The sequence below is a fragment of the Nyctereutes procyonoides genome, unplaced genomic scaffold (genome assembly GCF_905146905.1).
Source record: "Nyctereutes procyonoides isolate TBG_1078 unplaced genomic scaffold, NYPRO_anot_genome, whole genome shotgun sequence".
NCBI classification, from domain to species: Eukaryota; Metazoa; Chordata; class Mammalia; order Carnivora; family Canidae; genus Nyctereutes; species Nyctereutes procyonoides.
In genome coordinates, this window is record NW_026575146.1 from 82,704,876 (window position 1) to 82,732,099 (window position 27,224).

The following is a 27,224-nucleotide window of genomic DNA, read 5'->3' on the forward strand; positions in this document are numbered from 1 at the left end:
CCTCCCCCAACACGTGGTAAGGTCCGGATGCCTAAGAACGGGCTTTGCGCCGACGTCCTCGCGCTTTCCCCACTCGCCACGTGACCAGGGCGTAACTGTGGTAACGCGGCTGGGCGCGTAGTGCGCAGGCGCTCTCTTCCCTCCCCTGCACGTGATGAGGCACCAAGGGCCATCACGTGGGGTAGGCGGAGAGCGGGCAGGGTGGGGTTCGGCGGCGCCCGGCGAGGATCAAAGTGCGGCTGCAGACTGGGCAGGACTCAACGGGGTGGAACAGCCATGCCCAAGTACTGCCGGGCTCCGAACTGCTCCAACACTGCGGGCCGACTGGGCGCTGACAACCGCCCCGTGAGCTTCTACAAGTGAGCGCAAGCGCGGGGCGGGGCTCGGGGGGCGGGGCTGGGGTGGGGCTGGGGGCGGAGCCCGAGGGTAACTGCAGCTGTGGCCGCGCGCCTGGTCCAGCTTGCAGGTGTCTGGAAGCAGGGCTAGCAAAGTGAAGAGACGGTGTTCTCAGCCCTAAACGCAGCACACGCAGAGGTGCAGAAGTGTTAAAACGCAGGGGTGGACGATAAACTACAGGTAGTGAAAGCAGCGAGCATGAGAAGTGGGACTGTGTAGGGGAAGGACCCTAAAACTGCCCACTTGTTATCTCCACGAATTTATCTCAAACGCAAAACATCCAGAATTGAGCTCCTGATCTTGTCTCTCTCCCAAACTTTCCACAGCCTTTCCTATTTCAGTTAAGAGCTCGCTCCATCTTTCCTGTTGTTCAGGCAGGAAATCTTAAGAGTCATACCTACCTCTTTTCTTTGCTCGCATTGGGGAAAGTAAAAATGAGCTTGAACTGTTAAAAAAAAAAAAAGAAGAAGAAAGGAAAAAAAATCTGTCCTCCCACTTATTATTCCCCAGCTGGAATAAAAGACACGGGAAAATTCGACTGAAGAGTTAATAAGAGAAAATATTTCTATTTTTCTCAGATGCTGCAGATATAAAGTGAAAAATAATCCTTCTTCTTTGACTGCTGCTTTTTTGCTGCTTTTTTGTTGTTTAAAATCGTAGACTATCATAAACTTCGCCATTTGGAATTCTATCAGTAATAATGAAACATCTCGCTTAGCACCTGGAAGAGTTGTCACATTGACACAGGGAAGCAACCTCAGTTGCTTCTGCCCAGGTGCAGAGCTTCAGGTAAGGCATTTCTGGACATAGTTTTTCCACATCTACCTAAACTTTACTGCTTTTTTTTTTTAAAAAAAAGGTTTTATTCATTCATGAGAGACAGAAGCAGAGACACAGGGGGAGGGAGAAACAGGCTCCTCGCAGGGAGCCTGATGCGGGACTTGATCCCCAGAACCCAGGATCACACCCTGAGACGAAGGCAGATGCTCAACCACTGAACCACCCAGGCATCCCAACTTTATTGCTTTCAAGGAGACAGGACCCTGGACTCACTTTCACAACCCAAACCTAGTATCTATGCCTTTACACACAGTTCTGCTTTGCTTTAAGCCTATCCAAACAGTTTCATTTACATTTCACCTAAAATTCACCCTTCTCCCAAACTCAAGTAATAACCCTGTCTTTTCCTTTGTTGAGACTCCTCACTTCTGGTATTTCTGGTGTGCAATTTTCCTCATCGCAATGGTAAATAAACCTGACTCTTTGGGATGACAGGTGTATCCCTGTTAGCCTTAGTCTAAATGGGGTAGGACACATTCCTCATCCAGCCCATCAGCAGATCCTGTTGGCTCTTCCTTTCAAATCTATCCAGAATTGACCACTTCTAACCTTCTCTGCCTCCATTCAGGTTCTGGTCATTACCACCTCCTAACTGCACTATTTTAGTAGCCTCTTCATTAGTCAAGGCGCTCCCACACTCTGATCCCCACACACAGACACAAGGAATCTGTGTACCCGTGAGTCAGATCAGAGTCCTCCTCTGTTCAGATTCTCTCCTGGCTTCCACCTCACTCTATACAAGATAAGAAGGTGAGACTGGAGTAGACAGAAAGCCCTACAGGGGCTGGATCCCCAGTATCTGTATGACCTCATTTCCTTCCTCCTGTCCCTTAATACTGTGCTCCAGTGTCACTGGCAACATGCTGTTCCCCTAGCACGCCAGGCACATTGTTGCCCCTGGGACTTTGCTTGTGCTTTTTCCTCTCCCTGGAAAGGTCTTACCTTTATGACCACCACTCTATGTAAAATGATAATCCTCTCCCAGATCTGTAGGTATTCTCCCTATTTACCTCCTGTTTTACTTATCCTTTTTTAAAAAAAAAAAGATTTTATTTATTTATTCATGAGAGAGAGAGAGTGAGAGGCAGAGCCACAGGCAGAGAGAGAAGCAGTCTCCACGCAGGGAGCCTGACATGGGTCTCGATCCCGGGTCTCCAGGATCACACCTTGGGCCGAAGGCAGGCGCTAAACCGCTGAGCCACCCAGGGATCCCTTTACTTATCCTTTTGATGCTTATCACTATTTGGCATATCACATATTTAATGTATTCATTTATTGTCTTCTCCACTAGAATGTCAGTGATTTTTTTTTTTTGTCATTTCCCCAACCCTAAAATAATGCCTGTTGCATAGGGGGTGCTCAGTACATATTTGTTGGCTGAATTTCATTAATGCATTTCAGATGGCCTCCCCCAGGAAACTCAGCAATCCCTGTCCCTTGAAGGGACCCTGGTGCAGAGTAAGAGTAATGCAGAGGAGTCTTTAAACCTAAATCAGTGTGTCCAGATTTGGTTTTTTTAAAGATACATTGCTCTGGCAGTGTTTATTAATTCAGCAACTCTGAGTGTCTCCTGGAGTATGGAAGCCCCTCCTAGACACAGAGGATCCTGACAGATCCTGTCCAGACAAAGCTCATGGATAGGTAAAGCATCAAACACTGAAGAACTGAACATACAACTTGGGAGTCACTCCCAATCTTTCTTCAGCACTGCTGCTGTCAGTCAGTCCATCAACCCATCCTTTGACTTTATCCTCCAAACACATCCCCACCCTGTGACAATCACAACAAAACCCTTCATACCTTGGCAGTAGAGTTATAAATGCAAATGGGAAAATCCTAACTAAACTATTAGGAAATAACAACAACAACCAAAAGCTCTACATTTCCAGCCTGACTACTTCATATTACCTCTGTTCTCATGGTGTAGTTCAGGCTGCCAACATCTGTTAATGAAACATTGTGATAGCTGCTTGCTGGCCTCCCTGCCTACACTTCTGTGTCCCTGACAAGAGCAACAATAACAACTTATTTAGAGAGCACTTATGCCAGGCACTGTTCTAAGTGCCTCACCTATAATAATGAGAACAATAACAACTGTACAGAGCATCCAGATGATTTTATAAAAAATTAGTTCTTGTCTGTGTTGTTTAAATCCCACCAATGGCTTCCAGACCATCCTTCACACAAGCTAACCCATTTCCTCCTCAAGGCTCATCCCTGAGTCAGTCTTGCAGAAGCCACATAGTTAAGAGTTTGGTGAGGAGCTGTTTGCAAAGGAGATTCAGGAGAAGGTGTGGATGGCAAGAAGGAACAAGGTGAATCATATTGAGGGAAGTGGCTGCAGGGGAATAACGTAAGGGCCTGCCAGGCAGCCAGAGGAAACATTCATTTGTTTTTGGCCCTTTCAGGAAAATCAGAGTCAGCTCTAATGGGAAGTCTTCTAATGGGAAGTTAGGAATTGCATTTGGCTGGCAGTAAGAAAGTCCTGAAATATTATTGGATTTAAAAAAATTATGGAGTTTATAGCATATAGGATATAGCTACAATAACAGTTACAAAATCTCGTACTACAACAAAAGTTTATTTCTCATTCACAATATGTCCTTTGCAGAACATTTATGGACCTACTCTATAGTATCCTAACCCGGGACTCAGGCTGAAGGAGCCTCCCCTACATGGAAACTTCTGGTCTTGTAGAAGGGGTAAAAGTGAAAATAGGGAGAGTCACCCAATAGCTCCTCATAAATTCTATATTTAGAAGTGGCCCACATCACTTTCAGTCCTTTGGCCAAAGCAAGTCTGTGGCAAGCCTCGGGTCAGTGCAGTAGAGATATGTAACCTTCATGTGGGGAAGGGCAGCAAATATCTTGAACAATAATAGAATCCCCTAAGGGTTTATTTTTCTCTTGAATAAAACACATACAGAGGGTAGCCCTGGTGGCGCAGTGGTTTAGCACCGCCTGCAGCCCAGGGCGTGATCCTGGAGACCCTGGATCAACTCCCACGTCAGGCTCTCTGCATGGAGCCTGCTTCTCTCTCTGCCTGTGTCTCTGCCTCTCTCTCTCTGTCTCTATGAATAAATAAAATCTTAAAAAAAAAACACATACAGAGGTTGACAGACAAGCACTGGTGTGGCAAGCCCACAAATCATTAGGGTTGAGATTCCTATTTTTCTGTGCTGTCATCCTTAGCATGCAGTCTCATGCAAGATGGCTGCCAAGTGCCCCAACCATCAAGGCCCACCATTCCTGGTAAGAAAAGAGAAGGGAGGAAGAGCAAAAGGGGCTCTAACCGTGAGTGGAGTTAGTCCTTTATAAATCCTTCCCAGAAACCCCACCTGATCGTGAGTTCTTCATCATTGGCCAACCCAACTACAAAGGAGACTGGGAAATATAATTTAGCAGGGCATTTAACCACCCTGAAGAAATTTTGAATTCATTGTTAGTAAGGAAGAAAATAACTTTTAAAAAACAGATTTTAGGGATCCCTGGGTGGCGCAGCGGTTTGGCGCCTGCCTTTGACCCAGGGCGCGATCCTGGAGACCCAGGATTGAATCCCACATCGGGCTCCCGGTGCATGGAGCCTGCTTCTCCCTCTGCCTGTGTCTCTGCCTCTCTCTCTCTCTCTCTCTCTCTCTCTCTCTCTCTCTGTGACTATCATAAATAAATAAAAAATTAAAAAAAAATAACAGATTTTATTTATTTGACAGAACGAGAGAGAAAGTGTGCACATGCACAAGCAGACAGAGCAGTGGGCAGAGAGAGAAGCAGGCTCCTCTCAGACCAGGGAGCCGGATGTGGAGCTCAATCACAGGACTCTTGGATCATAACTAGAGCCAAAGGCAGATCCTTAACTGAATAAGCCACCCTGGAACTCCAGAAAATAACACACACACACACATTTTTTTAAAGATTTTATTTATTTATTCATAGACACAGAGAGAGAGGCAGAGACACAGGCAGAGGGAGAGGGAGAAGCAGGCTCCATGCAGGAAGCCCTATGTGGGACTCGATCCCAGGTCTCCAGGATCACACCCCAGGCTGCAGGCGGCACCAAACCGCTGCGCCACCAGGGCTGCCCCCCACACCCATTTTTAAAGAAGAATTTCTAGCAGTGTATGATCTAGAAGGATGACCAACAAGACTAAACAATTCTAGAGAAAAGGAGGGCACTGACTACTTAAAGTAGATTTTTAGAGAGCCCATTGTAAATGTGTTGCCATCCAGAAGAACAAAAGAGAATAAGAAAAAGACCAAGTGAGGAAGAGGTGGGTTTTTTTTTTTTAAGGTTTTATTTATTTGAGAGAGAGAGAGATCATGAGCAGGGGGGAAGAGCAGAGAGAGAAGCAGACTCCCCGCTGAGCAGGTAGCCTGACACAGGACTTGATCCCAGGACCCCCGGATCATGACCTGAGCCAAGGCAGACACTTAACCAACTCAGCCATGCAGACGCCCAAGGAAGAAGTTTTTCATATTTTCCTCCTTTGCCCCTTGAGGTTCCCTGATCCATTTGAGGACCCTTCGCATTTTTAAGGTACCCTGCCAGATTTCTCACACGACACAAAAGTATTCACTGGCCGGAACTTAGTTACGTGGCCCCACCTACACAAAGCAACCTGGGAAACAGTCTTCTAGCGAGGCACATCATGACCTCAACTAAAGTTGGAGTTTTTTTAGTAAGGAAGAAAGAAAGGGGATGTGGAGTGGTCAGTTGTCAGTCTCTGCCAAGGAGGAGGGGCTGGGGAATGCTGCTGCAAGAGAGTTCTTGTGTGTGTCCAGGCAGAATGGGGTTGATGAGATTTGGATCCCAAACAGAGGCGAAAGGGACTACAGCAGCCAGAGCTCCTGGCTGGGTGCCCTGGGGTTCTGCTCTTTGGGTGCCACAGCTCTTCTGAGTCAGCCCGTGTCCTTTTACCAGCTGTACCCCCACCCCCACCTGCCCTGTCTGTCTGCCTTTGGGCTGGGAAGTCCTGCTCCTGCACCCATCTCTGTTCATCCTGCCCACCTCCTTTCTTAACGTGTCTTTTCCAAAAGTTTCTTTATACAGATATGAGCAAATCTGAATACATGTTCTAATTTCCCCTCTATTGCTATATTAGTTTCCTGTGAATGTTGAAACAAACTTGATGGCTTAAAATAGCAGAAATTATTCTCTCCCATTTCTGGAGACCAGAAGTGCAAGTCAGTTTTACTGGGCCAGAACCAAGGTGTTGGCAGGATGGCACTCCCAGTGAGGCTGGCTGTAGGAGAGAATCTGTGTCTTGCCTCTTCCAGCTTCTGGGGGCCACATCAATCTCTGCCTTTGTAGTCACATCACCTTCTCTGCTTTCATCTGTGGTAATGTCCACTTGGCCTCCCTCTCGCAAGGATACTTGGGATTGCATGTAGGGCCCAAATGAATGTTCTAGGATGACTTCCTCATCTCAGGATCCTTAACTTAATCGCATCTTTTGTCATGCAACATAGTATTTGCAGATTCCAGGGATTTGAACATGGATATCTTTGGGGGGTCATTACCGAGCCTGCCACAGTTACTAAAAGCTGTTTGCACCTTTTTTTTTTTTTTTCAGGTAATACATGTGCCTGAAAATAGCACATCAGTTCATAGAGTGCCTCCACATTCTGTTTTAGGGCTGTATGGTATTCCTTTGTGTGCCTGTGCCTGAGTTTGTTACCTTGTCTCCTATAGATGGTGTTATCCTCCGCTCTAGCACCCCTTACTCTGCCCTTTTAACAGACAGAGGCCTCAGAGCCCTCAGCAGAAGAAAGTATCCAGCTGTTTTTTTGGTCAACTTCTGTTCCTGGAATTGGTAACTGGTTTTCCATTTTCAGTTGTGGTGTAAAGTTTCTCTTTGAGGTATCTTTGTTTCATACTTAAAGTTGGTCAATTTTAAGAAAAATATTAAGTATATAATGTGACAGATATGGAAGATACTGTGCAGGTGGAGTGTGGATGACTGACTATATTAGTTATTTAGTGCTGCATAACAAACCATCTCAAAATTTAACCACTTAAACAGTTAATGTGTCACAGTTTCTGACTGCTGCTGCATGACAGATCAATCAGAACTCAATTATGTGACCACCCCTGGCTGCGAAGGAAGCCGGAAAATGAGGTCTTCATTGTGGACAGTCTTGAGTCTCAGATAATCCCCACCTATTCCCACAGGGAAAGCTTTTATTCAGTTCATTTTTTTTAACTTTATTTTTAATTGTAACATACGTATAAAATCTACCATCGTAACCATTTTTGAATATCCAGTTCAGTAATATTAAGGATATTCACATTATTGTGCAACCCAATCTTCAGAACTTTGTCATCGTGCGAAACAAACTCCATGTGCATTGAACAACAAACTCCAATTTCCTACTCCCTTCAGCCGCTGGAAACCACCATTCTATTTCTTTTTCTATGAATTTGACAACTCTAGATAATTCATATAAGTGGTATTTTGTGTGTATGCAACTGGCTTACTTCATTTACCATAATGTCTTGAAGGTCACTCATGTTATAGCATGTGTCAGAATTTCCTTTTTAAGACTAAATAATATTCTATTGTATGCATATGCCACATTTTCCTTACCTATTCATCCATTGATGAATATTGGCTTTTGGCTGTTGTGAATAATGCGGTTATGAACGTTAGTGTGCAAATATCTTTTCAAGACCCCACTTTCAATTCTTTCAGGTACATACCTAGAAGTAGAATTGCTGGATCATATGGTAATTCTATTTTTAATTTTTTTGAGGAGGTACTGTATCGTTTTCCATAGTGGCTGCACCATGTTACATTTCTCTCCAACAGTGCATCAGGTTCCAGTTTCTGCACATGCTCACTAACACGTTTGGTTTTAATTTTTATTTTACTTATTTATATTTATATTTCTTATTATTTTATTTATTTTTAAAAGATTTATTTATGGGGATCCCTGGTTGGCTCAGAGGTTTAGCGCCCGCCTTTGGCCCAGGGTGTGATCCTGGAGACCTGGGACCAAGTCCCATGTCGGGCTCCCTGCATGGAGCCTGCTTCTCCCTCTGCCTGTGTCTCTGCCTCTCTCTCTTTCTCTGTGTCTCTCATGAATAAGTAAATAAAAATCTTTTTTAAAAAGTTATATGAATGGATTCTCATGCATAGTCACTCAGATTCACCAATTGTCAACATTTTGCTAATCTTTTTTATCTGCTCCCACCCTGTAATGCATGATTTTTAAAAAAGATTTTATTTATTCACAAGAGACAGAGAGAGAGAGAGAGAGAGAGAGAGAGAGAGAGAGAGGCAGAGACACAGGCAGAGAGAGAGAAGCAGACTCCATACAGGGAACCCAATGCAGGATTCAGTCCTGGGATCACACCCTGGGCCAAAAGCAGGCACTCAACCACTGAGCCACCCAGGTGTCCCTTAATGCATGATTTTAAAGTAAATCCTAGATATTAGTTCTTTTACCCGTAAATATTCAGAATGTTTTTCCAACGGATGACTATTTTAGAAGCATAAACCAATACAATTATCATACCTAGCAAGATTAGTTTCTTACAACTATCCAATATCCAATTTATGTTCAGTTTTCCCCCTACTGTGTTAAAATGTCTTTTTATGAAATGGTTTGTTGCAGATGAGGACCACAGTCTGCAATTGGATGTTTCTTACATTTCTTTTAATCTATAACCCCACCCTACTCCCCCCCCATCCCCATCCCCATGAATGTGGACACATTCTAGATTTGCCCAGTTTCATAGACTGCTCTCTCAGGTTCATGTAGAGGAACAGATTGTGGGGGAGGGCAGAGTGGCTATGGGTCAGGAGATTGGGAAAGAGGCTGCTGTAAAAGTCCAGTCAGGAGAGTATGGATGCTGGAAGGGAGGGACAGCAGAGGTGGGAGAGGTAGGCTGATGTTGGGTGTTCAAAAGCTGGAGCTGGGCAGCCTGGGTGGCTCAGCGGTTTGGCGCTGCCTTCAGACCAGGGTGTGATCCTGGAGACCTCGGATCGAGTCCCACATCGGGTTCCCTGCATGGAGCCTGCTTCTCCCTCTGCCTTGTGTCTCTGCCTCTCTCTTTCTCTCTCTCTGTCTCTCATGAATGAATAAATGAAATATTAAAAAAAAAAAAGCTGGAGCTGAGGGCACCAGGGTGGCTCAGTCAGTTAAGCATCTGCTTTCAGCTCAGGTCATGATCCTGGGATTGAGCCCCACTTCCGATTTCCTGCTCAGTGAGGAGTCTCCTTCCTCTCCGTCTGCCTCTCCCCCCACTTGTGCGTGCTCTCACGCACAGGCAAGTGTTCTCTCTTTCTCTGTCTCAGATAAATTCATTATAAAAAATAAAAAGGGATCCCTGGGTGGCTCATGGGGTGCTGGGTAGCTCAATGGTTAAGTGTCTACCTTTGACACAGCATAACCTGGGAGTCCGGCATCGGACTCCCCACAGGGAGCCTGCTTCTCCTTCTGCCTATGTCTCTGCCTTCTTTTTGTGTCTCTTATGAATAAATAAATAAAATCTTTAAAATGAATGAATGAGTGGTGAAGCTGAAGGTTGGGATGTAGGTTGGTGGTAGAGAGACTCTGGGTAAGAGGCAGGGCCAGTTTCTGGCCTAGGTAGACAGAAGTTTGGAGCCCAGGGACCTCTGCGTGTGCATGTCACCAGAGAGAGGTGGGACTGACCTGATATTGCTGACCCTGTAACCCCACTGTCCCTGGCAGGTTCCCACTGAAGGACGGCCCCCGGCTGCAGGCCTGGCTGAGGCACATGGGCCATGAGGACTGGGTGCCCAGCTGCCACCACCATTTGTGCAGTGAGCACTTCACACCTTCCTGCTTCCAGTGGCGCTGGGGTGTGCGCTACCTGCGGCCTGATGCAGTGCCATCCATTTTCTCCCCAGCACCACCTGCTAAGGTGAGCAAAGGGAGGTCCCACTGTTGGAGTCTGACCCTGTCTTCCCCACCTGGAAATGACCTGTGGAGTCTGATCCTCAGCCTTCCTCTCCTGAGGGAAGTCCCTGCTGCAGTCTGACCCTCAGGCCTCCCCTCAAGGAAGTTCCTCCTTGAGGTCTGGCCTTATCGGAGGACAGTATCCCTTAAAGTCTGACCCTGATGCCTCTCATCCCATGCCTTTTCTTCCAGAGGCAGCAGAGTTCCCGAAGCACTGAGAAGCCAGTCGTGTCTCCCTCTTCACCAGAGGCCATGCCCCTGTCTCCGGATCCAGCTGTCTCAGCCCCTGGCCCTATGCACCTTGCGGTACTGGGGTCAGCATCTGGAGGCCCTGAAGCCACGGCCACCATGTTCCTGACCTCCCTGCCTCCTCCTCCTGCTCCTGCCAGGCCACAGCCTGGAGTCCAGGCCCAGAACTCTCTGGCTGGGCTGGGCAGTGTCCTGGGAGCACTGCAGAAGCGGGTGTGGAGGCTGCAGCGGCACCATGAGCAGCATCAGGTGCAGCTGCAGGCTCTAGAACAGCTGGTACAGCAGCTGTGCAAGGAGGGCCTGCCAGCTAGGCGCTCCAGGGCCTGCTATGCCTGGTGAGTGTGGCCACCTGGCCCCCAGAGCACATGTATTTTCATTTTCAGTGCAAGGGTCCAGTATTTAAAAGTCAGAACATTTCACTCATGTTTCCAAACTTCTGAGTTTTCTTGGGGAAAAAAAAAAAGTCAATCTGTCAACGCCTACCAACTATTGGTCAGAGCAGGGTAATGGCTGCCCTTACTCTGTGCCAGACAGAGTTAATAACTTAAAACTCATATGACCTTGATGTGGCTCTGGTCCCCATTTTTCAGATGAAAAAAACAGGCACCAGGATGCTACAGTAACTTGCCCAAAGTAAGGCAGCCAGTAAGCTGCAGAGTCAACATTCAAACCAGGTGTCTGACTCCGCAGGAGGCCAGTGCTCTCCTTTTGGAGAGCTCCTTGCCTGAATCCTAATAGAGCTTGAGTTTGCAGCCTACCTCACAGAGTCTCCCCAGCCCCATCTAAAGGCCCTTTTGCCCCTATGTTTTACTACCAAGTATCGGAGGAGGGTATCATGTCTTGAAAAATCAGTTTGATCAGGCCGTTTCCCTGCTTAAGACCCCCAGGACCAAGTTTGGAGTCCCATAGCTCTCAGCCCCAGCTGGACAAGGAAGTGGGAAGGGGTTTCACAAAGGAGCCTCTCTGAAGTAGCCCTGTAGCTAAGGTTTCTCAGTCTGACAACCAGTGGGTTGCACATGGCTCAGAGATCTGATTTTTTCTGGCCTCAACAGTGTTTTATAGTCATTTTTGGTCTTTCCTGGAGGCTCAGCAGATCTAGCAGCACTGGGTCCATATTCACAGTTTGTGGCAGGTAGCTGGGATGGCAGTGTGGCTACCCCTGGAGGCTCTATGTTTGTGACTAGGGCCTGACTATGCTGGGGCTCAGGGGAGTGTACAGAAGAGCAGGGACAGGCCTAGGACTCTTCCTGAAGCCCACCAGGGCCCCTGGCTGACAGTGTCTCTCTCTGCCTCTCCTGACCCATTCAATCACCATCTCTCAATGTCCTTCTTTCTTCCCATCTCCACCTCTATGTTTCTGCTACCCTGTCTCTCTGCCCCCCCATCTGTCTCCCCATTTCCTCACGTCTCTCTTCACCTGCATCTTTCTGTGTCCCTCATATCACTGGCCCTCTGTATTCCCCTGTTTGGCCTGTCCCCATATCTGTCTTTCCATGTCCCCCACATTTTCCTCTGTTTCCCTGTACCTATTTACTCCCCCGTGAATGTCTCTCTGGCTTCACATCTCTTCCTGTCTCCCCACAAATCTCTCTGTGTCTCTTGATATTCCCCTTCCACCTCGGCCTTCCTGTTCCTCACCATTTCTCCCCCCTCATCCTTCCTTCCCTCTCTCCTTCTCTTCCCTCTTTCCCCTATGTGTTCCATCTCTGTCACTTTGGGACTGCCCAGCTTCCTGGACGTGAGGAATCCCATCATCTGTGGAGGGCCTGACATAGCTGTGGTCATTGCCCAGAGGCCTGCACCTCCCACACTGGATGCCAAGCCTGAGCTCCTGGACACTAAGACCCCCAGTGCATAAGGACCAGGATAGATAATGTCGTGGGACAGATGATAGAAAACAGAGGAAGAAAAAAGAAAACAGAGGAAGAGATACTCCTCAAACATGGGCCTGCCTTGTCCCACTACCCGTGCCTGGGCCATTGCAGCACCCCCTTCTACAGACCCTTTGAACCTTGGAGTTGACCTGGGCCCAAACCACATCAGTGCTTATTTCCCTTGATGCCAGGTCCCTGCTACTCCTCGCTTGAACTTTTGTAGTCAGTAAAGCAGTTTCAGAGCAGAACAAGGATTGTTTATTTGGGGGAAAATTGTACCTGGTACCTCATACCCGTTGGCCAAGTCGGGTGCCAAGCTGGGAATAATACAGCAGTGAACACAGCTGACAAAATCCTGTCCTCATGGTGCTCCTATTCTGCTTAAGTGGAAGATAAACTAGTAAACTAATAAACAAGATAATTTCGGATTGTGATAAGTGCTGAAAAGACTAAATGAAAATGTGATGGGGCAGGGGTTGTGGATGGATGAATGAATGAAGAGGACTCTTTAAGGAGACAACGTGTGCGCAGACTCCTGGATGAGAGGAGCTGGCCTGGAAGGCATATGGGCTGGATCCTCCGTGGAGAACAGCCCCTGCAAATGCCCAACACTTAGGGTGTCAGCTGGAGGAGGGCAGTGTTGCTATGGCAAAAACTGAAGCGGGGAAGGGAGTGGGGGGGGGGAGGTGCGATTTTAGATAGAGCGGAGGTCTCACTGAAAAGGTGCCAATAAGTAAAAAATGAGGGGAGAGAGGGAACCAGGTACCTGGGAGAGGAGCATTCTGGGCAGAAGGAACAGCCAGTGTAAAGGTGCTGCACTGAGGAGGAGCAAGGAAGCCAGTGTAGTACAGTGAATGTGGGGAGAGTGAGAAGAGAAGAGGCTGGAGATGATCAGGGAAAGTTCACCTAGGGCCTTGTGGGCTGTGGTTGACAACCTTGGTTTTTTAAAATCTAGAAGAGATGCAGCAAGCAGATGTCTCCAAATTGAGGAGGGCCCTGATGGGGGTATGTGTTAGGTCCCTATGGGTGCATTACAGAGAGCAAGTTGTGGGGTAAAGAGGAGGAGGGAGAATGGGAAAGAGGCTGCTGCCATAGTCCAGGTGGGAGAAGATGAAAGACCAGGATGAGAGCCTGGGTGTGGGGTGGGGCATGAAATTCTGGGAATATTTCAGAGATGGAATCACCAGCCTTGATCATTAGAAGGATGAAGGGTGGAAGGCAAAGTCAACCCAGTCCTCTCTGGACTGGGGTTTTGGGCAGTGCAGGCCACAGCCAGGCAGGCATGACAGCCAGACCAGGATGATGGAGCCAGGAAGGCCTGGACCCTGGGCTGGCTCCAGGTCTTCTTAGGGGAGATACAGGTTCAGATAGGGTTGGAGGCTTTCATTGGCAGGTCTGTCCCCTAGACACAGCTACCGCCATGTCGCGTGGTGATTAAAAGCCCTGACTCTCAGCCAGGCTGTCGGGTTTCAAGTCAGCTCCATCCCCTATTTGCTGTGTGCCCTTGGCCAAGTGGCTTAACCTCTCTGAGCCTGGTATGTGCTCTGTGAGCACTGTGATGCTAACCACGATGACTGGTGGCCGCAGAGGATGGACGGAGTCTACAGAATCACGACTCTGAGACACCCTGATAGGCGGCGAGCACGGAGAAGGGGTTAGGTCTGAGATCGGAGAGAGACAGAAAACACCACCGCCACCACAGAGACCCCTGCCCTGGCTGGCCTGGTTCTGGGCCTGCGGGAAGGCTCTATGTCGGGGATGCACAAAAAAGGACTGCGCCCGCTTTCCCATCCCTCTCCTTTTCCCCTTGTCCATGCTTCATCTCTTTTGATGCCTCACATCCCTTTCCGTGGCCACCTCTCCTTTCTCTCTCCATCCTTCGTGTCTGTCCCCTTCACGACGCTGCCTCGAGCCTTTTCATCAAAGCGAGGAGCCTCCCAGTATCTCCGCCCCCGCGCCTGGTTGGGGGTACCATTGCGCATGCGCTGTCAGCGCCCCTCCCTCTCCACCCCCATCCCCAGTCGGCGTCTGGGCCTCGTCCCCTTCTGTCTCCCTCTCCTCCCGCATCACTTCCCCCAACACAGACACCCCAGTACTCCAGGCTCCCCAGGCTCAGCTTTGGTCTCCAGCCCCAACGGCCGAGGTAAGGTGGGCAGAGGGGAGGCCCGCGGGGAAGGGGAGGGGCGAAGCATCCTGCATCCCGAGATAAACAAACCCGGGGAGGGGGCGGCCTAGACCGAGGGGCCTGACGCGGGGAGGAGAAGAATGGGGGCTGGACCTGGGGGACGTGCTGGGCCCTGGGTCCACACACCGGGGTCCTCCGAGGGGTAATGGTCGTCGCTATGATTGCCCAAAATCCGGAGCTGGGGGCGTGGGAGCCGCTGGGGTGGCTTCTGGGGGCTCACACCCTGGACCCCATGGGGCGCTCTAACTGACCGCTGTCTTCAGGATTTACCCGAAAGCCGCCCCCCAACTCTGCACCCGCCCCCCGGAGGGCCACTGAAGACCATGACTAAGACAGATCCCGCTCCGATGGCCCCTCCACTCCGGGGGGAGGAAGAAGAAGAGGAGGAGGAGGATGAGCTGGTCCCCGAGGCCCCCAGCCCCACCCAGGAGCGCCGGCAGAAGCCTGTTGTGCACCCCTCGGCACCTGCCCCCCTCCCCAAGGACTACGGTAACCACCCTCCCCACCCTGCATTTGGTCTGGAGCCTTGGGTGGCCAGGGAGGTTGGACTGAGCTCTCTGATGGTGATGGTGGGTTGATTCACTTTGAAAGTGGTCTGGGGGAGTCTTGGCCCTTGGATGCCCCCTTCGTTAATTTATTCATTCACCCATTGGAGAATGGAATTAGCATAAGCCTAACCTTTGATTCATGACACATCATTCAGTCATTTAGTCATTCAACAAACATTGACTGAAAAGGCTGTCTTGGACCTGTTCAATGCTAGGAGCCTGGGGCAAAGCATGGAGCCAGACGGAGTCTTTGCCCTGAGAGAACTTACAGGCCTCAGTGACAACCTACACAGATAACAATGTAACATAATATAAATGTATAATTGCAAGACATGATGAGAATTGTGTTTGCCAAGAATAGGATGCTCCAGGAGCTTTTTAGGACATGGTTTCCGTGCAGAGGTAACATCTGAGGAAGACCCAAGGATGAGTTGGGGTTTAACAAGCAAAAGGGCAAGGGGAAGAGAATACCCAGAGGGATAACTTCAGGAGTAAAGGCTCCAAGGTAGGAAGTTGTGAAGCTGGGAAGGTGGCTTTTTGGAGAAACTGAAAGTGTCTAATCATTCACCAAGCATATTTATCCATTGGTACTACTCTGGCTGATAGAGAGGTTTAATGGTGAGTGATCCAGGCATGCATGATCCCTACTCTTAGGAGAGAGCAAGTAATAGTTAAATCAGATAAGTTCAGATGGAGTGAATGCTATGAAAGAACTAAAAGATGGACATTATAATGGGGGGGGGGTTAGGGGGCAGCACCTTGAGACGGAGTGGTCCTAGGGGGTCTTTCTGATGAGGTGGCATTTAGGCTGAGACCCAGAGCATGAGGAGGAATCAACTGTGAGAGAGCTGGAGAAAGAAAGTTCCAGGCTGTGAGCAGCATGTGCAAAAGCCCTGAGGCAAGAACAGAAGACAATCCTGGAGCTGTAGTTAGGGAGTGATGAGAGTTAAGGTGAAGGTTTGGCCCTGACTAGATCCTGGCCCCTTAGGGGCTATGGTGAGAACTTTGAATAAGTGTGATGAGAGGAGAGCAGTTGGTGGGAAGATATTTAAAAGCAGAGGAGTGGTGGATCTGATTTGTATTTTTGATTTCTATTTTTAAAAGCTCCCTCTGGCTACTGGTTACAGAGGTGGAGGGGGCTTTTAGAAGGTGTTGGCTGGGAGTCCCCAGCAGCTGTAAGTTTAGAAACTAGACATCAGGTTCAAAGAGTAGGCATCAGTAAGATAGGGCTGGAGAATGGCATCTGTGGCCATGTCACCCACTAGAGGTGGGTCAGAGAGGCTACAAATTGAGCTCAGTCTGATAGAAAAATAAGAAGGTGATCTGGGTGTCTGGTGTGAGGAATCCACCCCAGGAAACTGGAAAATTTCTTCTGGAAATGTGGCTAGATGGGGCTGGGGCCTGTGGCCTGGTGAGAAGTCAGAGGGTACAGGCTGCCTCTCTGCCCCACCCCTGCCTCCCTCAGAATCTTGTTTGTAGAACAAGGAGGGTTTGGTCACAGAACATGAAGGAATCTGGAAATGTGGTCTAGAAGAGAGAGAGGGCTAAGGTGGACTCCAAGAAGAACTTGTGTATTTGTGTATTAAATGTGTGCCATTAATTCAGTAGAGATGGATTGAGCACCTACTGCATGCCAGCTGCTATGCTGGGCCCTGGGGAGAAGGGAGCGAATGGGCAGCACAGAAACTTAGTGCTTTCATCCTAGTGAGGGAGGCAAGTGAGAGAGAAAAAGAAGAAAAAAGAGGGAAGAAGAGAAACAAAGGAAAGGGAAGGAGAAAGAGAAGGAAGAGAGGGTAAACAAGTTAATGTTAAGTGGGGGTGCCTGGGTGGCTCAGTAGTTAAGCATCTGCCTTTGGCTCAGGTCACAACCCCAGGGTCCTAGGATCCAGCCCCCTTGGGGCTCCCTGCTCAGTGGGGAGTCTGCTTCTCCCCTGCCCCTCCCCTACTCGTTTTTTCTCTCTGTCAAATAAATATATAAAATCTTTTTTAAAAAAAGTTAATGTTAAATAATATGTGCTGTGATGAAAGAAAGGAAAAAGGGCCCAAGATGGAGAAGGGCACAGGTGCTGATTTACACAGGGTGGTCTGGGAGGCCTCTGTGAAGAGGTGACGTTTGCGGAAAACCTGCAAAGCCTTGAGAAGGCTTGGGCGAAGACCAGCCCAGGCAAGGAAAACAGCAAGTGCAAAGCCACTGAGATAGGAATTTGCCCGGCGTGTTGGAAGGACAGAAGGAGCCAGTGTGGCTGGGTAGAATGAATGAGGGGGAGAGGACAGACGAGGCCAGTTTGTGCAGGGCTCGTGGGATGTGAGGAGGACAGTGGGGTGGGAGCCAGGGTGGGGTTCTGAGCCAAGGAGGGCTGTGGCGTGACTGGGGTATAAAAAGGAGCACACAGGCTGATTCCTGGAGACGCTCTGTCTGTGCCACTTTCCCGGCCAGGTGTCATCTGGGTGTTCATTTACTCATTCATTCAGTATGTACTGAGCTCCTGCCATGTGCCAGGCCCTGTGCTGGCAGTTGGCAATACTACAGGAGCAGCACCCATCAGAGCCTAATAGGGGGAGATGGAAGTTCCTCTCGGCCCCACCTTGCCCATGGGTACTTTTATGTGTCCTGCATGGTATTTGAAAAATTGAGATTTCTCTTAAAAACCGAGTTTTCTGGCTTTTAATTTTTCTTTCTTTCTTTTTTTTTTTTTTACTTGAGATTTAGCCAGACTGTGCCCATACTTACCAGGGCAGCGATGTGTTAGAAGCACTAGCAGCTCCCCTGCCCCCAACCCCGGGGGGGCATGCAGATTCAAGGTATTGTGCTGCTTCCACACTCTAGTTTCAAGGAGTAGAGTTTGTTGCTCTGTAGGATTGCTGGATCTGCCAACTTTTCAAGACACACTGGGCATCTGGAGTTTTATCAGGAAACCTCCTGATTCTGAAGCCTCATGCTGGCCACACAGAAAATGTCTGTAGCCCTTGCACCATGGTTTGAGACCATGCAATAGAGGATCTTAAAGGCAAAGGCCTAGAGCTGCCCTGCCTCAGGATGGAAAGAGGGCTTCAGCTTGCCTGGGGTGACTCTGGACCTCTTACTACCCTAGCCTTCACATTCTTCGATCCCAATGACCCGGCGTGCCAGGAGATTCTTTTTGACCCCCAGACCACCATCCCTGAACTGTTCGCCATTGTGCGCCAGTGGGTGCCCCAAGTCCAGCACAAGATTGATGTCATTGGCAACGAGGTAAGATGCTTGGGAAGCCAGGGAGGGAGAGGACAGGGTCCCTCACATGTTTGGGTAAACCTCCCTGGTCCCCTGGTATTCCCAGATTCTGCGTCGAGGCTGCCACGTGAATGATCGAGATGGGCTGACCGACATGACACTGCTCCACTACGCGTGCAAGGCTGGGGCCCACGGAGTTGGTAAGGTCCCAACCCCAAACCACTAGCCCTGACACATCCGGCCCCGGACCGGACACACTCAAAACCATTCAGAATCCTGGCCCACCCTGAGCCTGCAGCCTAAGATGCCAAAGCACAGTCCCCGAGGCACAGGGCCTTCCCTATGCCTTGGGCCCAGGCTTTGGAGGAGGGGACGCAAGCTGACCTGGGCTGTTGCGCAGGGGACCCCGCTGCGGCTGTGCGCCTTTCGCAGCAGCTGCTGGCGTTGGGCGCCGACGTAACACTGCGCAGCCGTTGGACCAACATGAATGCGCTTCACTACGCTGCCTACTTCGACGTGCCCGACCTCGTGCGAGTGCTGCTTAAGGGTGCTCGGCCGAGAGGTGAGCTGGAGAGTCCAGGCTGGGAGGGGATGGGACCCAGGCTAAGGAGGAGGCTGGAAGCAGGAGGAGGGTGCCCTGGATGTGTGTTGTGGGGTGGTGAATGAGGGGAGAGGGGGCCGGGATCCGAGGAGACAGTGGTAGGTTGGAGACAGGAGGTGCAGGTGATGGGGCCCAGACATCCAGGACCCATCCCCAGGGCTGGGCAGGGCCTGTTTGGGAGGGGCATGGCCTAGTGGGGAGGAGGGGAAGGGAAGGGGAGGGAGGGGTGGGGCTCCGCTTGCCAGCTGTGGGGAGCATTGGGGCCTGTGGGTTAAGAGAGATTGGGGGAGGCTGTAAGGCAGTGGTGGGGGCGTGGGTTAGGAGGGTGGCGAGGAGGCAGGCTGCCGAGGCCACTCACCAGAAACCCTCCTCTCACCCACAACCCAGTGGTGAACTCCACGTGCAGTGACTTCAACCACGGCTCAGCCCTGCACATCGCAGCTTCCAACCTGTGCCTGGGTGCCGCCAAATGTTTGCTGGAGCATGGTGCCAACCCTGCGCTGCGGGTACTGCACCCTGGCCCAGCCCCCCGTGTCTTCCTTCTTCCTTTCCCACCCCTTTTCTGGCCGGCAGAGGATGAGGGGGTTCTAGGACCACTTGCATTTCTGGGAGCTCATTACAAAAATCACCTGTACATTCAACAAGTGAAGTGATAGCTGGTATTTACTTAGGGTTCATGATGTATCAGGTAAACTCTATTATGAGCCCTGTTTTACAATGAAGAAACTGAAGCAAAGAGAGTGATTTTTCCAGGGTTACTTAGCAAGGAATACCTTCTCTCAATGCTGACTGACCCTGGGCTGTATGTAGACAATATTTCAAGATCGTGAAAAGAATTGAGACTCTCAGTGAATGAAAGAGTGGGTCCCCCCCCCATAAGTTTAAAACATGATCTTTGATCTCCAACTCATCCATTTCCAGATCCTATTCCTAACACCAATTACTGTGCATTATTCCAGGCCCAGATATCTTGGGGGACATGGCCTGTGTTTCTGAAGCCCTGCCTCTCCTCATTCTCCTTTGGCCCAGTTGGACCCTGACCCAGGACCACAGGAGACCATTTTCAGGGTTCATCCCTCACATGGTCTCATTCCAGGCTTGGGATCTCCTGGGGCATGGCCTCCCTAAGGGCATGACCTATAGACTGAAGTGTGACCTTTATTCCCTTGGCTCTACCCATAGATCCACCCTCAATTACTTGAAATCCCCAGCCTGAGGTTTAGGGTGGATGTCCCAGGGGACATGGGGACATGGGCTATATCCTAATGCCTCACCCCTTCTTATTCCCATATTGGCCTAGGGTATGACCTAGTTCTACCTTTGCTTTACCTAGACTAGGGGTCTCTGGAAGCAGAGCCTGTGCCACTGAATCCTCACTTCCTTTCTTCCCATTGGCCCCCAGAACCGAAAGGGTCAAGTGCCAGCGGAGGTGGTCCCAGATCCCATGGACATGTCCCTGGACAAGGCAGAGGCAGCACTGGTGGCCAAGGAGCTGCGAACACTGCTGGAGGAGGCTGTGCCACTCTCCTGTGCCCTCCCCAAGGTCACACTACCAAACTATGACAACGTCCCAGGCAATCTGATGCTCAGTGCATTGGGCCTGCGTCTGGGAGACCGCGTGCTGCTGGATGGCCAGAAGGTCAGAGACTGGGGAGAGGAGGGGAGGGCAGGACTCAGCCCTCACGCCTCAGAGCTGGGTCCTCAGGCACAGCGTAGACCCTCTCCTTTGGCTACCCACCCTCCCAGGCATTCCCACAGTTGTTCTGTGTTTCCTTTGTGTCCCACCCTGGGCTGAGCTATCAGTGCAGGGGGGGAAGACAGATCTATCACCTGACAGTGACAGCCCAGGACAATCATGGCTGTTATGAGGAAGCATAAGCAGATTGATCAAGGCAGCTCTGCACTTGTGAGTTCCCTGGGGCTTTGTGATCCCCACTCAGGGCCCACCTCTGCTCCCACAGTGGTTAATACTTTGATTGAGACAAAAAGGACAGATCACAACAGTCAGGGGTGTGATAGGATGGATGCACCCACCTGAAGATAGGAAGGATGAGCCAGAAGAATAAAAGGAGGAGGGAAGTCCCATGTAGGGGGAGCAGGTATAAATGCTCAGAGGGCAGAGAGAATTTTTATTCATCCAGGTATTCCAACTTTGGTTTATTTATCAGATGTCCCTCAGTCTCCATGCTGCGCCCACCCCATCCTTGGGAATAAAGGGCTGTGTGAGCCCAGACCCACTTTCATGGAGCTTTTTTCTAATGAAGAAGACATAGCCAATAAAGTAAACCCATAGTTAAGATAAACCTAGTAGCAACCACGGCTTTGAAAACCATTAGATGCTTGGATTTAGGGGTACCTGGCTGGCTCAGTCAGTAGAGCATGGGACTTTTGATCTCAAGGTTGTGAATTTGAGCCTCACATTGGACATTGAGATTACTTTGTTTTTGTTTATTTATTTTTATTATTTTTTATTTTTTTGAGATTACTTAAAAAAATTTTTTTTGACTTAAAAAAAAGGTTGGATTTAGTAAATTGCCCCTGGGTGTTCCAGAGGTTTCTGTGAGAAGCTGATGTCTGAGCCAAGAGGGGAAGGAGCTCACCTGCAACAACATGGAGACAGAGGAAATGGCAGTATAGAGCCCAGGAGGAGAGAAGGGGTAGTGTGACTGGAGGGGGAAGTGGAGAGGACAGCAGGGGCTGGATCACACCAGACCTGCAGGCCACCGGAAGGAATTTGAATTTTGTTGCTTGTACAGTGAGAAACCATAAAAATCACATTGTGTTTTCTGATCAAGAGTTTTGCATACATCAGTCCCATCTATATTACTTTCTGCACATGATCTAATCAAATCCACATGACAATTCTTTTTTAGTACTTTATTTATTCATGAGAGACACACACAGAGCGGCAGAGACATAGGCAGAGGGAGAAGCAGGCTTCTTGCAGGAATCCCGATGTGGGACTCGATCTCGGGACCCCGGGATCACGCCCTGAGCCAAAGGCAGACACTTAACCACTGAGCCACCCAGCCATCCCCTACGTGACAATTTTGAAAGCAAAATGGGTTGATTCTCCCCATTTTACAACCCAGAAGACTGTAAGAGGCTCAGAGAGGCGAAACCTTTTGTTTGAAGATAAGAACAATAATAACAACCTGCCCCTTAGAGAAACAGCATAGCACAGTGGTTACGAGCTCAGGCAAATGTCAGCTTTGCTATTTTCTAGCTGTGGGACCTGGGGCCACTGATTCCACGTCTCTGAGGAATCAGTTTCTTCATCTCTAAAATGGAGCTAATAATGGTACCCACCTCAAGTAGTCGTATGAGGCTTAAATTAATTAAAATCAGTAAAGCCCTTAGAATAGGGCTTGGTGCATCACAAATGCTCTTCTGTGTGCCAGGCACTATTCTGATCTCTACACCAATCCTCCAGAGTTGGCACTGTTCACCCATTTTATAGATAAGGAACTGAGCCTTAGAGAGTGAAGCAGCCTCACACGATGATAACAGCCGTACTCACTGAGGCTGTTACCACTGCAACCAAATGAACTTACATATATTCCAAATGTTTCGATCAGACAGCCAGCCTGTGAAGTGCTTTGCTATCTCCATTTTACAGATGAAGCTGAGGCCCAAAAGGTCATTTGACCAAAGTGCAAGATACTAATAGTCAACACTCACTGATCCCTCACTCAGCCCCAGGCCCTCTTCTGAGGCTGTCACAGCCCTGTCCAATAGATCTTTCCATCTGTGGTGGTGGAAATATTCTGGGTCTGTGTTGCCCAACAAAATAGCCATAAGCCATATGTGGCTATTGAGCTCTTGAAATGGGGTGAGTGCAACCAGGGAAATTAAATTTAAATTTAATTTCAGTTAATTTAAATTGTTCTATGTGGCTAATGGTCGTTTACTGCATTGGACAGGGTAGTTCTATAACCATCTTCTAAGGTAGGTATGATTTCTAGTTCCATTTCATAGATGAGGACACAGAGACACAGTGACTTAAGTCACGTAGCCAGTAAATGGTGATGTCCAAATAGATTTGAGTTTAGGGCTCCCTTATCCTCTCTCCATGCTGCCTGTGTGCCAGTCATCTATCATGGCCTCTCAAGGACCACTCCCCACCCACCCACCCAAACCATATCCTCCCTTATTTCCTCAGACGGGCACACTTCGGTTCTGCGGGACCACGGAGTTCGCCAGTGGCCAGTGGGTGGGCGTGGAGCTGGATGAACCTGAGGGCAAGAATGATGGCAGTGTTGGGGGCGTCCGGTACTTCATCTGCCCTCCCAAGCAGGGTCAGTCCCACCTGGGGCTCAAAAGGGGTGGGGGTGGGGTCCATTCAGTGGTTCTGGTGCTGTTGACTAGGTGATGGGGCAGGGGAGACGATGGCCGGGCAGAGGGCAGAGGCTTGGACAATTCCCAGCCCAGGCTTTGTCCCCCCAGGTCTCTTTGCCTCTGTGTCCAAGATCTCCAAGGTAGTGGACGCACCCCCCTCCTCTGTCACCTCCACACCTCGGACTCCTCGGATGGACTTTTCCCGTGTCACTGGCAAAGGCCGCAGGGAACACAAAGGTCAGAGCGGGGGCCTTCTGGGTGAGGAGGGTGAGGAGAGCCAATCTGAGGATATTCTGTGGGTAGCCCAACTTCAGTGACTCAGTTTCTCCTCAGGTCCCTGTGTTAGAGGACAATCCTCTGAGTTCTTCACTTCTATGACTCCATTTCTCCTTTGACTTAGTACTGGCCCCCCACCCAGTTCTTGAAAGGATCTGTGTGTTCTCTGCCTTCTATGACTAAGTTTCTCCTCAGGTCCAAGGGGTTCCCCCCAGTTTTAGGAAAGAATCTATGGGGTTCCTGGCTTTAAGGACTTGATTTACCTTCACACCCAACTCCTTCCTTCATTTTAAAAGGATAATTTATGGGCTCCTGACTTCTGTGACTCAGTTTTTCCTTTGGCCTAAATAACCTCAGCTTTGAGAAAGGATTTTGGGGTTCTCCAGGTTCTTGACTCAGTTTCCCCTCAGGCCTTGCCCCCCCCCCCAAGTTTTCTGGCAGTTGAGGTTTCCTTCCAAGCCCAAAGCCCTCCTGGTTCTTGTTAAGTAATTTTAAAAATTAATTAATTGATTTTTTTTTGCCCCCCACCCCCACACACACCCCGGTTCTGAGGAAGGCTCTAGAGTTCCTGATTAGAGCCAGGACAGAGTTTCTACCTTTGGTCTTTCTGGGTAGCATGAGGTCCCCAGGGCTGGCATCTGGGGGCCCCACTCCCTCCCCTTATACCCTTTACCCTAGGCAAGAAGAAGCCCCCGTCCTCCCCGTCTCTGGGCAGCCTGCAGCAGCGGGAGGGAGCCAAGGCCGAGGTCGGAGACCAAGTCCTTGTTGCCGGCCAGAAGCAAGGGATTGTGCGCTTCTATGGGAAGACAGACTTTGCCCCGGGTGAGGACAGTGATCTGGGGGGTGGGGGGGGGAGGGGGTGGGCAGGCGGGACTTGAGGCATGCTGACACCCCACTGCCACAGGTTACTGGTATGGCATTGAGCTAGACCAGCCAACTGGCAAGCATGATGGCTCTGTCTTCGGTGTCCGGTACTTCACCTGCCCCCCACGGCATGGAGTCTTTGCGCCAGCATCCCGAATTCAGAGGTGAGCCCAAACCCCGACCCCAACCCAGTGCACCTCCCAGAACCCTGATCCCTGCCCCCCTTTCAGGTGTCTCTCCCTCTCAGACCAGCAGGACCGTGTGGATACCCACCTCCACACCCTGGCTCTCTCTGCGTGGGGCCTGTGGGTTCAGCTCCCCTGGGATCTTGTGACTCTGACTCCTCCCACTCTTCTTATGTCTCCCTAGGATTGGTGGAACCACTGACCCGCCTGGGGACAATGTCGGAGCCAAAAAAGTGCATCAAGTGACAAGTGAGTTGGGACTGAGGTGTAGGAGGTAGAGGAGGAGGAGTAAGGGTTTGGGGACAGGAGGAGAGGTCATGGGTTCTCAGGTATGTGTTGGTGACAGTATTTATAGGGAACACAGAGTCCAGGAAAGTGATGAGGATAGGTGCCATGGGGTATGAGGATGTTAGCAACAAGGCTCTGGGCAGGCACTGGGGACATGGGTAGGTATTGGGGGACACGGAATATTACAAGAGATCCAGATGGGTATTGGAATGTGGGGTCCAGGTAGGTATTGAGGACATGGATGAGTATCAATGACAAAGAGACTAGTTGGGTATTGAGGGTCTGTCATCCCCTCACCTGAGACCTTGCCTTCCCCTTTAGTGACACAGCCCAAACGCACTTTCACGACAGTCCGGACCCCAAAGGACATCGCATCAGAGAACTCCATCTCCAGGTGGGTAGCCAACCTTTGGCCCACGTCCTGTGGGATATTCAGGGATATTCAGTGGCACAGGGCCACTGGACACAGGGATCTGGACTTCTGGTTGGGGCTGGAAATAGAGGTTAGGAAAACTTGTGACTAGTCAGCTCTTAGGGAAACAGTTCTTAGGGAGTGAGGTCTCCACAATGAATTCTGGTGCCTTCCACTCTTAAGGGGCAGGTAAAGGAGGCAAAATAGCTTCTATTTCACATAAGCCTGAGAAGGCATAGCTGGATAGGTAGAGGCAGAATTCAGAAAGGCCAAATCCCAAACACTTGGGGAGAAGCAGGGGTGAAGCAGGGGTGGGGTGGGGGGTGATGAGCCCAGATGTCCCCACATCCTGCATCAAGGTGTGACAGACATGATTCTCCTTTCCAGGTTGCTCTTCTGCTGCTGGTTTCCCTGGATGCTGAGAGCGGAGATGCAGTCTTAGAGGCCTGGATATCTGACAGAGAGTCAAAGAGTCCCCTCTAGCATCTCCTCACACAGGAGCCCCCAAGTCACCCTGAGATAGAGATTCCCAGTAACACATCCAGAATAGAGACCCCATTAGCCAGCCCTCGATCACTGAGGCCCCATTATTAACAGATTCCCTCATGATAACCCCCAAATACAGACCCCATGGTACCCAGAAAGATTCCCTGAGTGTAGCACCTTCAGGCTAGTTCCTGTCCCCAACCCCTCAGAGCAGACCCCCAATAACATTTCCACATCACCTCAAATAATGGTGACCTCTACATAATGCTCCAGAGCAGAATATTCCTGAGTCATTCATCACTGGATCAGAATCCTCCCCCATTAACAAAGACACCCCCCCACACATCAAGTCCCCTTGAAATAAACACAGGTCTTACCTCCAGAGCAAAAGTAACAGATCTACATTTAACATCAGTCCCCTCAAGATGTTGTGACCCCCATGGTCACCCCAAAAGCTTACACTGCAATCAGAGACACCCTACATTAACAAATCCCTACTCTTACCCCTCAAGAAGAGACCCACATTAACCAGCCCACTGTCACCCCCAATATACAGACACCAAAACAGTCCTGGAAGTGCTAATTACAGGACCCCTATGTCTTCCTGCCCTCTGCGCCCTCAAGAAACCCCCAGTGCCTTGTATGAAGCCCACCCGACACGGCCCACAGCCCCTGTGCTGGCCAGGCTCCCAAAAAATTCTCTATTTTTTAAGTAACGACTTCCCCCTTTGGGGGACCCCAAAATTTGGAGGCCCCATTCTGGGACTCTGGGGATACTAAGCTCCAGAGTACATGTCCCCCATGTTCCCAAGTCCTACAGCCCCTAGAGGACCCCAAGGCCCTAATTCCCAGGATCCTCAAATCATAGAATCCCCAAATCCCCAGGGAATCCCAAATTTAAAAATTCAATCCTAAGCCCCCAGGAAACCCCAATCAAGGAGGTCCTTGTGCCTGGGATGGAGGAAATTGCAGTCAGGATGTGCATCCCGGGCTCCCAGGGCACCTCAAGCCCTATTGGTAGGCACCAGGAGACCCCAAACAGGAATTCTCATCCCTGGAGACCGGAGTACTTCAATGCCCTGAGTTGATGGATCTCAAGACACCCAAATGCAAAGAACCCCAGCCCCCAGGGAACCCCAAATCCTAAAGCCTCCATCTCTAATACATGAAGGGCCCCAAGGCCTTGAGGGGATCCCAAATCCTAGAACCCTATTTCAATCTACGTTCTGGTCACAGGTCCAAAACACCAAATCTGAGTCACTGGCCCCAAAGGACCTCACAGCACCCGGGCCAGACCAACAGCCTGAGGGAGAACCTGAAGGCCCAGGGGGTCTAGGGTGGACCTGGGGCCCTGACCACCAAGGACAGCTCACGACTGCCCCTTCACTGCATGTCCCCGAACTCAGCATGACCCCTATCCCCTTCAATAAAGATGTTTCTATGGCTTGTCTGCGTCAGGTCAATATTTGGGGAGTTACGGGCCTGCCTGTGTAGCCCTTACTACAGAGGACGAGAAAGGAGGTCCTTCCTTCAATGGGCATTGAATGATT

The 27,224-nt window shown here is 49.9% G+C and overlaps 2 protein-coding genes across 2 annotated transcripts; both read left to right on the plus strand.

Annotated features, from left to right (window-relative positions):
• Positions 1–162: 162 nt before the first annotated feature.
• On the plus strand, positions 163–12,918 carry THAP8 (THAP domain containing 8). Its single transcript, XM_055310740.1, has 4 exons — positions 163–359; positions 9,930–10,122; positions 10,350–10,741; positions 12,135–12,918. The coding sequence occupies exons 1-4, from the start codon at positions 277–279 to the stop codon at positions 12,262–12,264; spliced, it is 798 nt and encodes a 265-aa protein (XP_055166715.1). The 5' UTR covers positions 163–276; the 3' UTR covers positions 12,265–12,918.
• A 1,356-nt stretch (positions 12,919–14,274) lies between these two features.
• On the plus strand, positions 14,275–27,120 carry CLIP3 (CAP-Gly domain containing linker protein 3). Its single transcript, XM_055310684.1, has 14 exons — positions 14,275–14,423; positions 14,729–14,954; positions 18,106–18,245; positions 18,331–18,424; positions 18,625–18,786; positions 19,213–19,331; positions 20,228–20,464; positions 22,988–23,123; positions 23,272–23,400; positions 24,118–24,261; positions 24,344–24,467; positions 24,673–24,737; positions 25,098–25,170; positions 25,576–27,120. The coding sequence occupies exons 2-14, from the start codon at positions 14,789–14,791 to the stop codon at positions 25,628–25,630; spliced, it is 1,644 nt and encodes a 547-aa protein (XP_055166659.1). The 5' UTR covers positions 14,275–14,423; positions 14,729–14,788; the 3' UTR covers positions 25,631–27,120.
• The last annotated feature ends 104 nt before the right edge of the window (positions 27,121–27,224 follow it).

Bases quoted from the DNA above. Each gene is read 5' to 3' on its own strand.
- THAP8 (XM_055310740.1), top strand. From the start codon at position 277: ATGCCCAAGTACTGCCGGGCTCCGAACTGCTCCAACACTGCGGGCCGA. The intron at 360-9,929 runs GTGAGCGCAAGC...TGTCCCTGGCAG, and splicing joins CGCCCCGTGAGCTTCTACAA to GTTCCCACTGAAGGACGGCC. The intron at 10,123-10,349 runs GTGAGCAAAGGG...CTTTTCTTCCAG, and splicing joins CCCCAGCACCACCTGCTAAG to AGGCAGCAGAGTTCCCGAAG.
- CLIP3 (XM_055310684.1), top strand. From the start codon at position 14,789: ATGACTAAGACAGATCCCGCTCCGATGGCCCCTCCACTCCGGGGGGAG. The intron at 18,246-18,330 runs GTAAGATGCTTG...TGGTATTCCCAG, and splicing joins TTGATGTCATTGGCAACGAG to ATTCTGCGTCGAGGCTGCCA. The intron at 23,401-24,117 runs GTCAGAGCGGGG...CCTTTACCCTAG, and splicing joins AGGCCGCAGGGAACACAAAG to GCAAGAAGAAGCCCCCGTCC.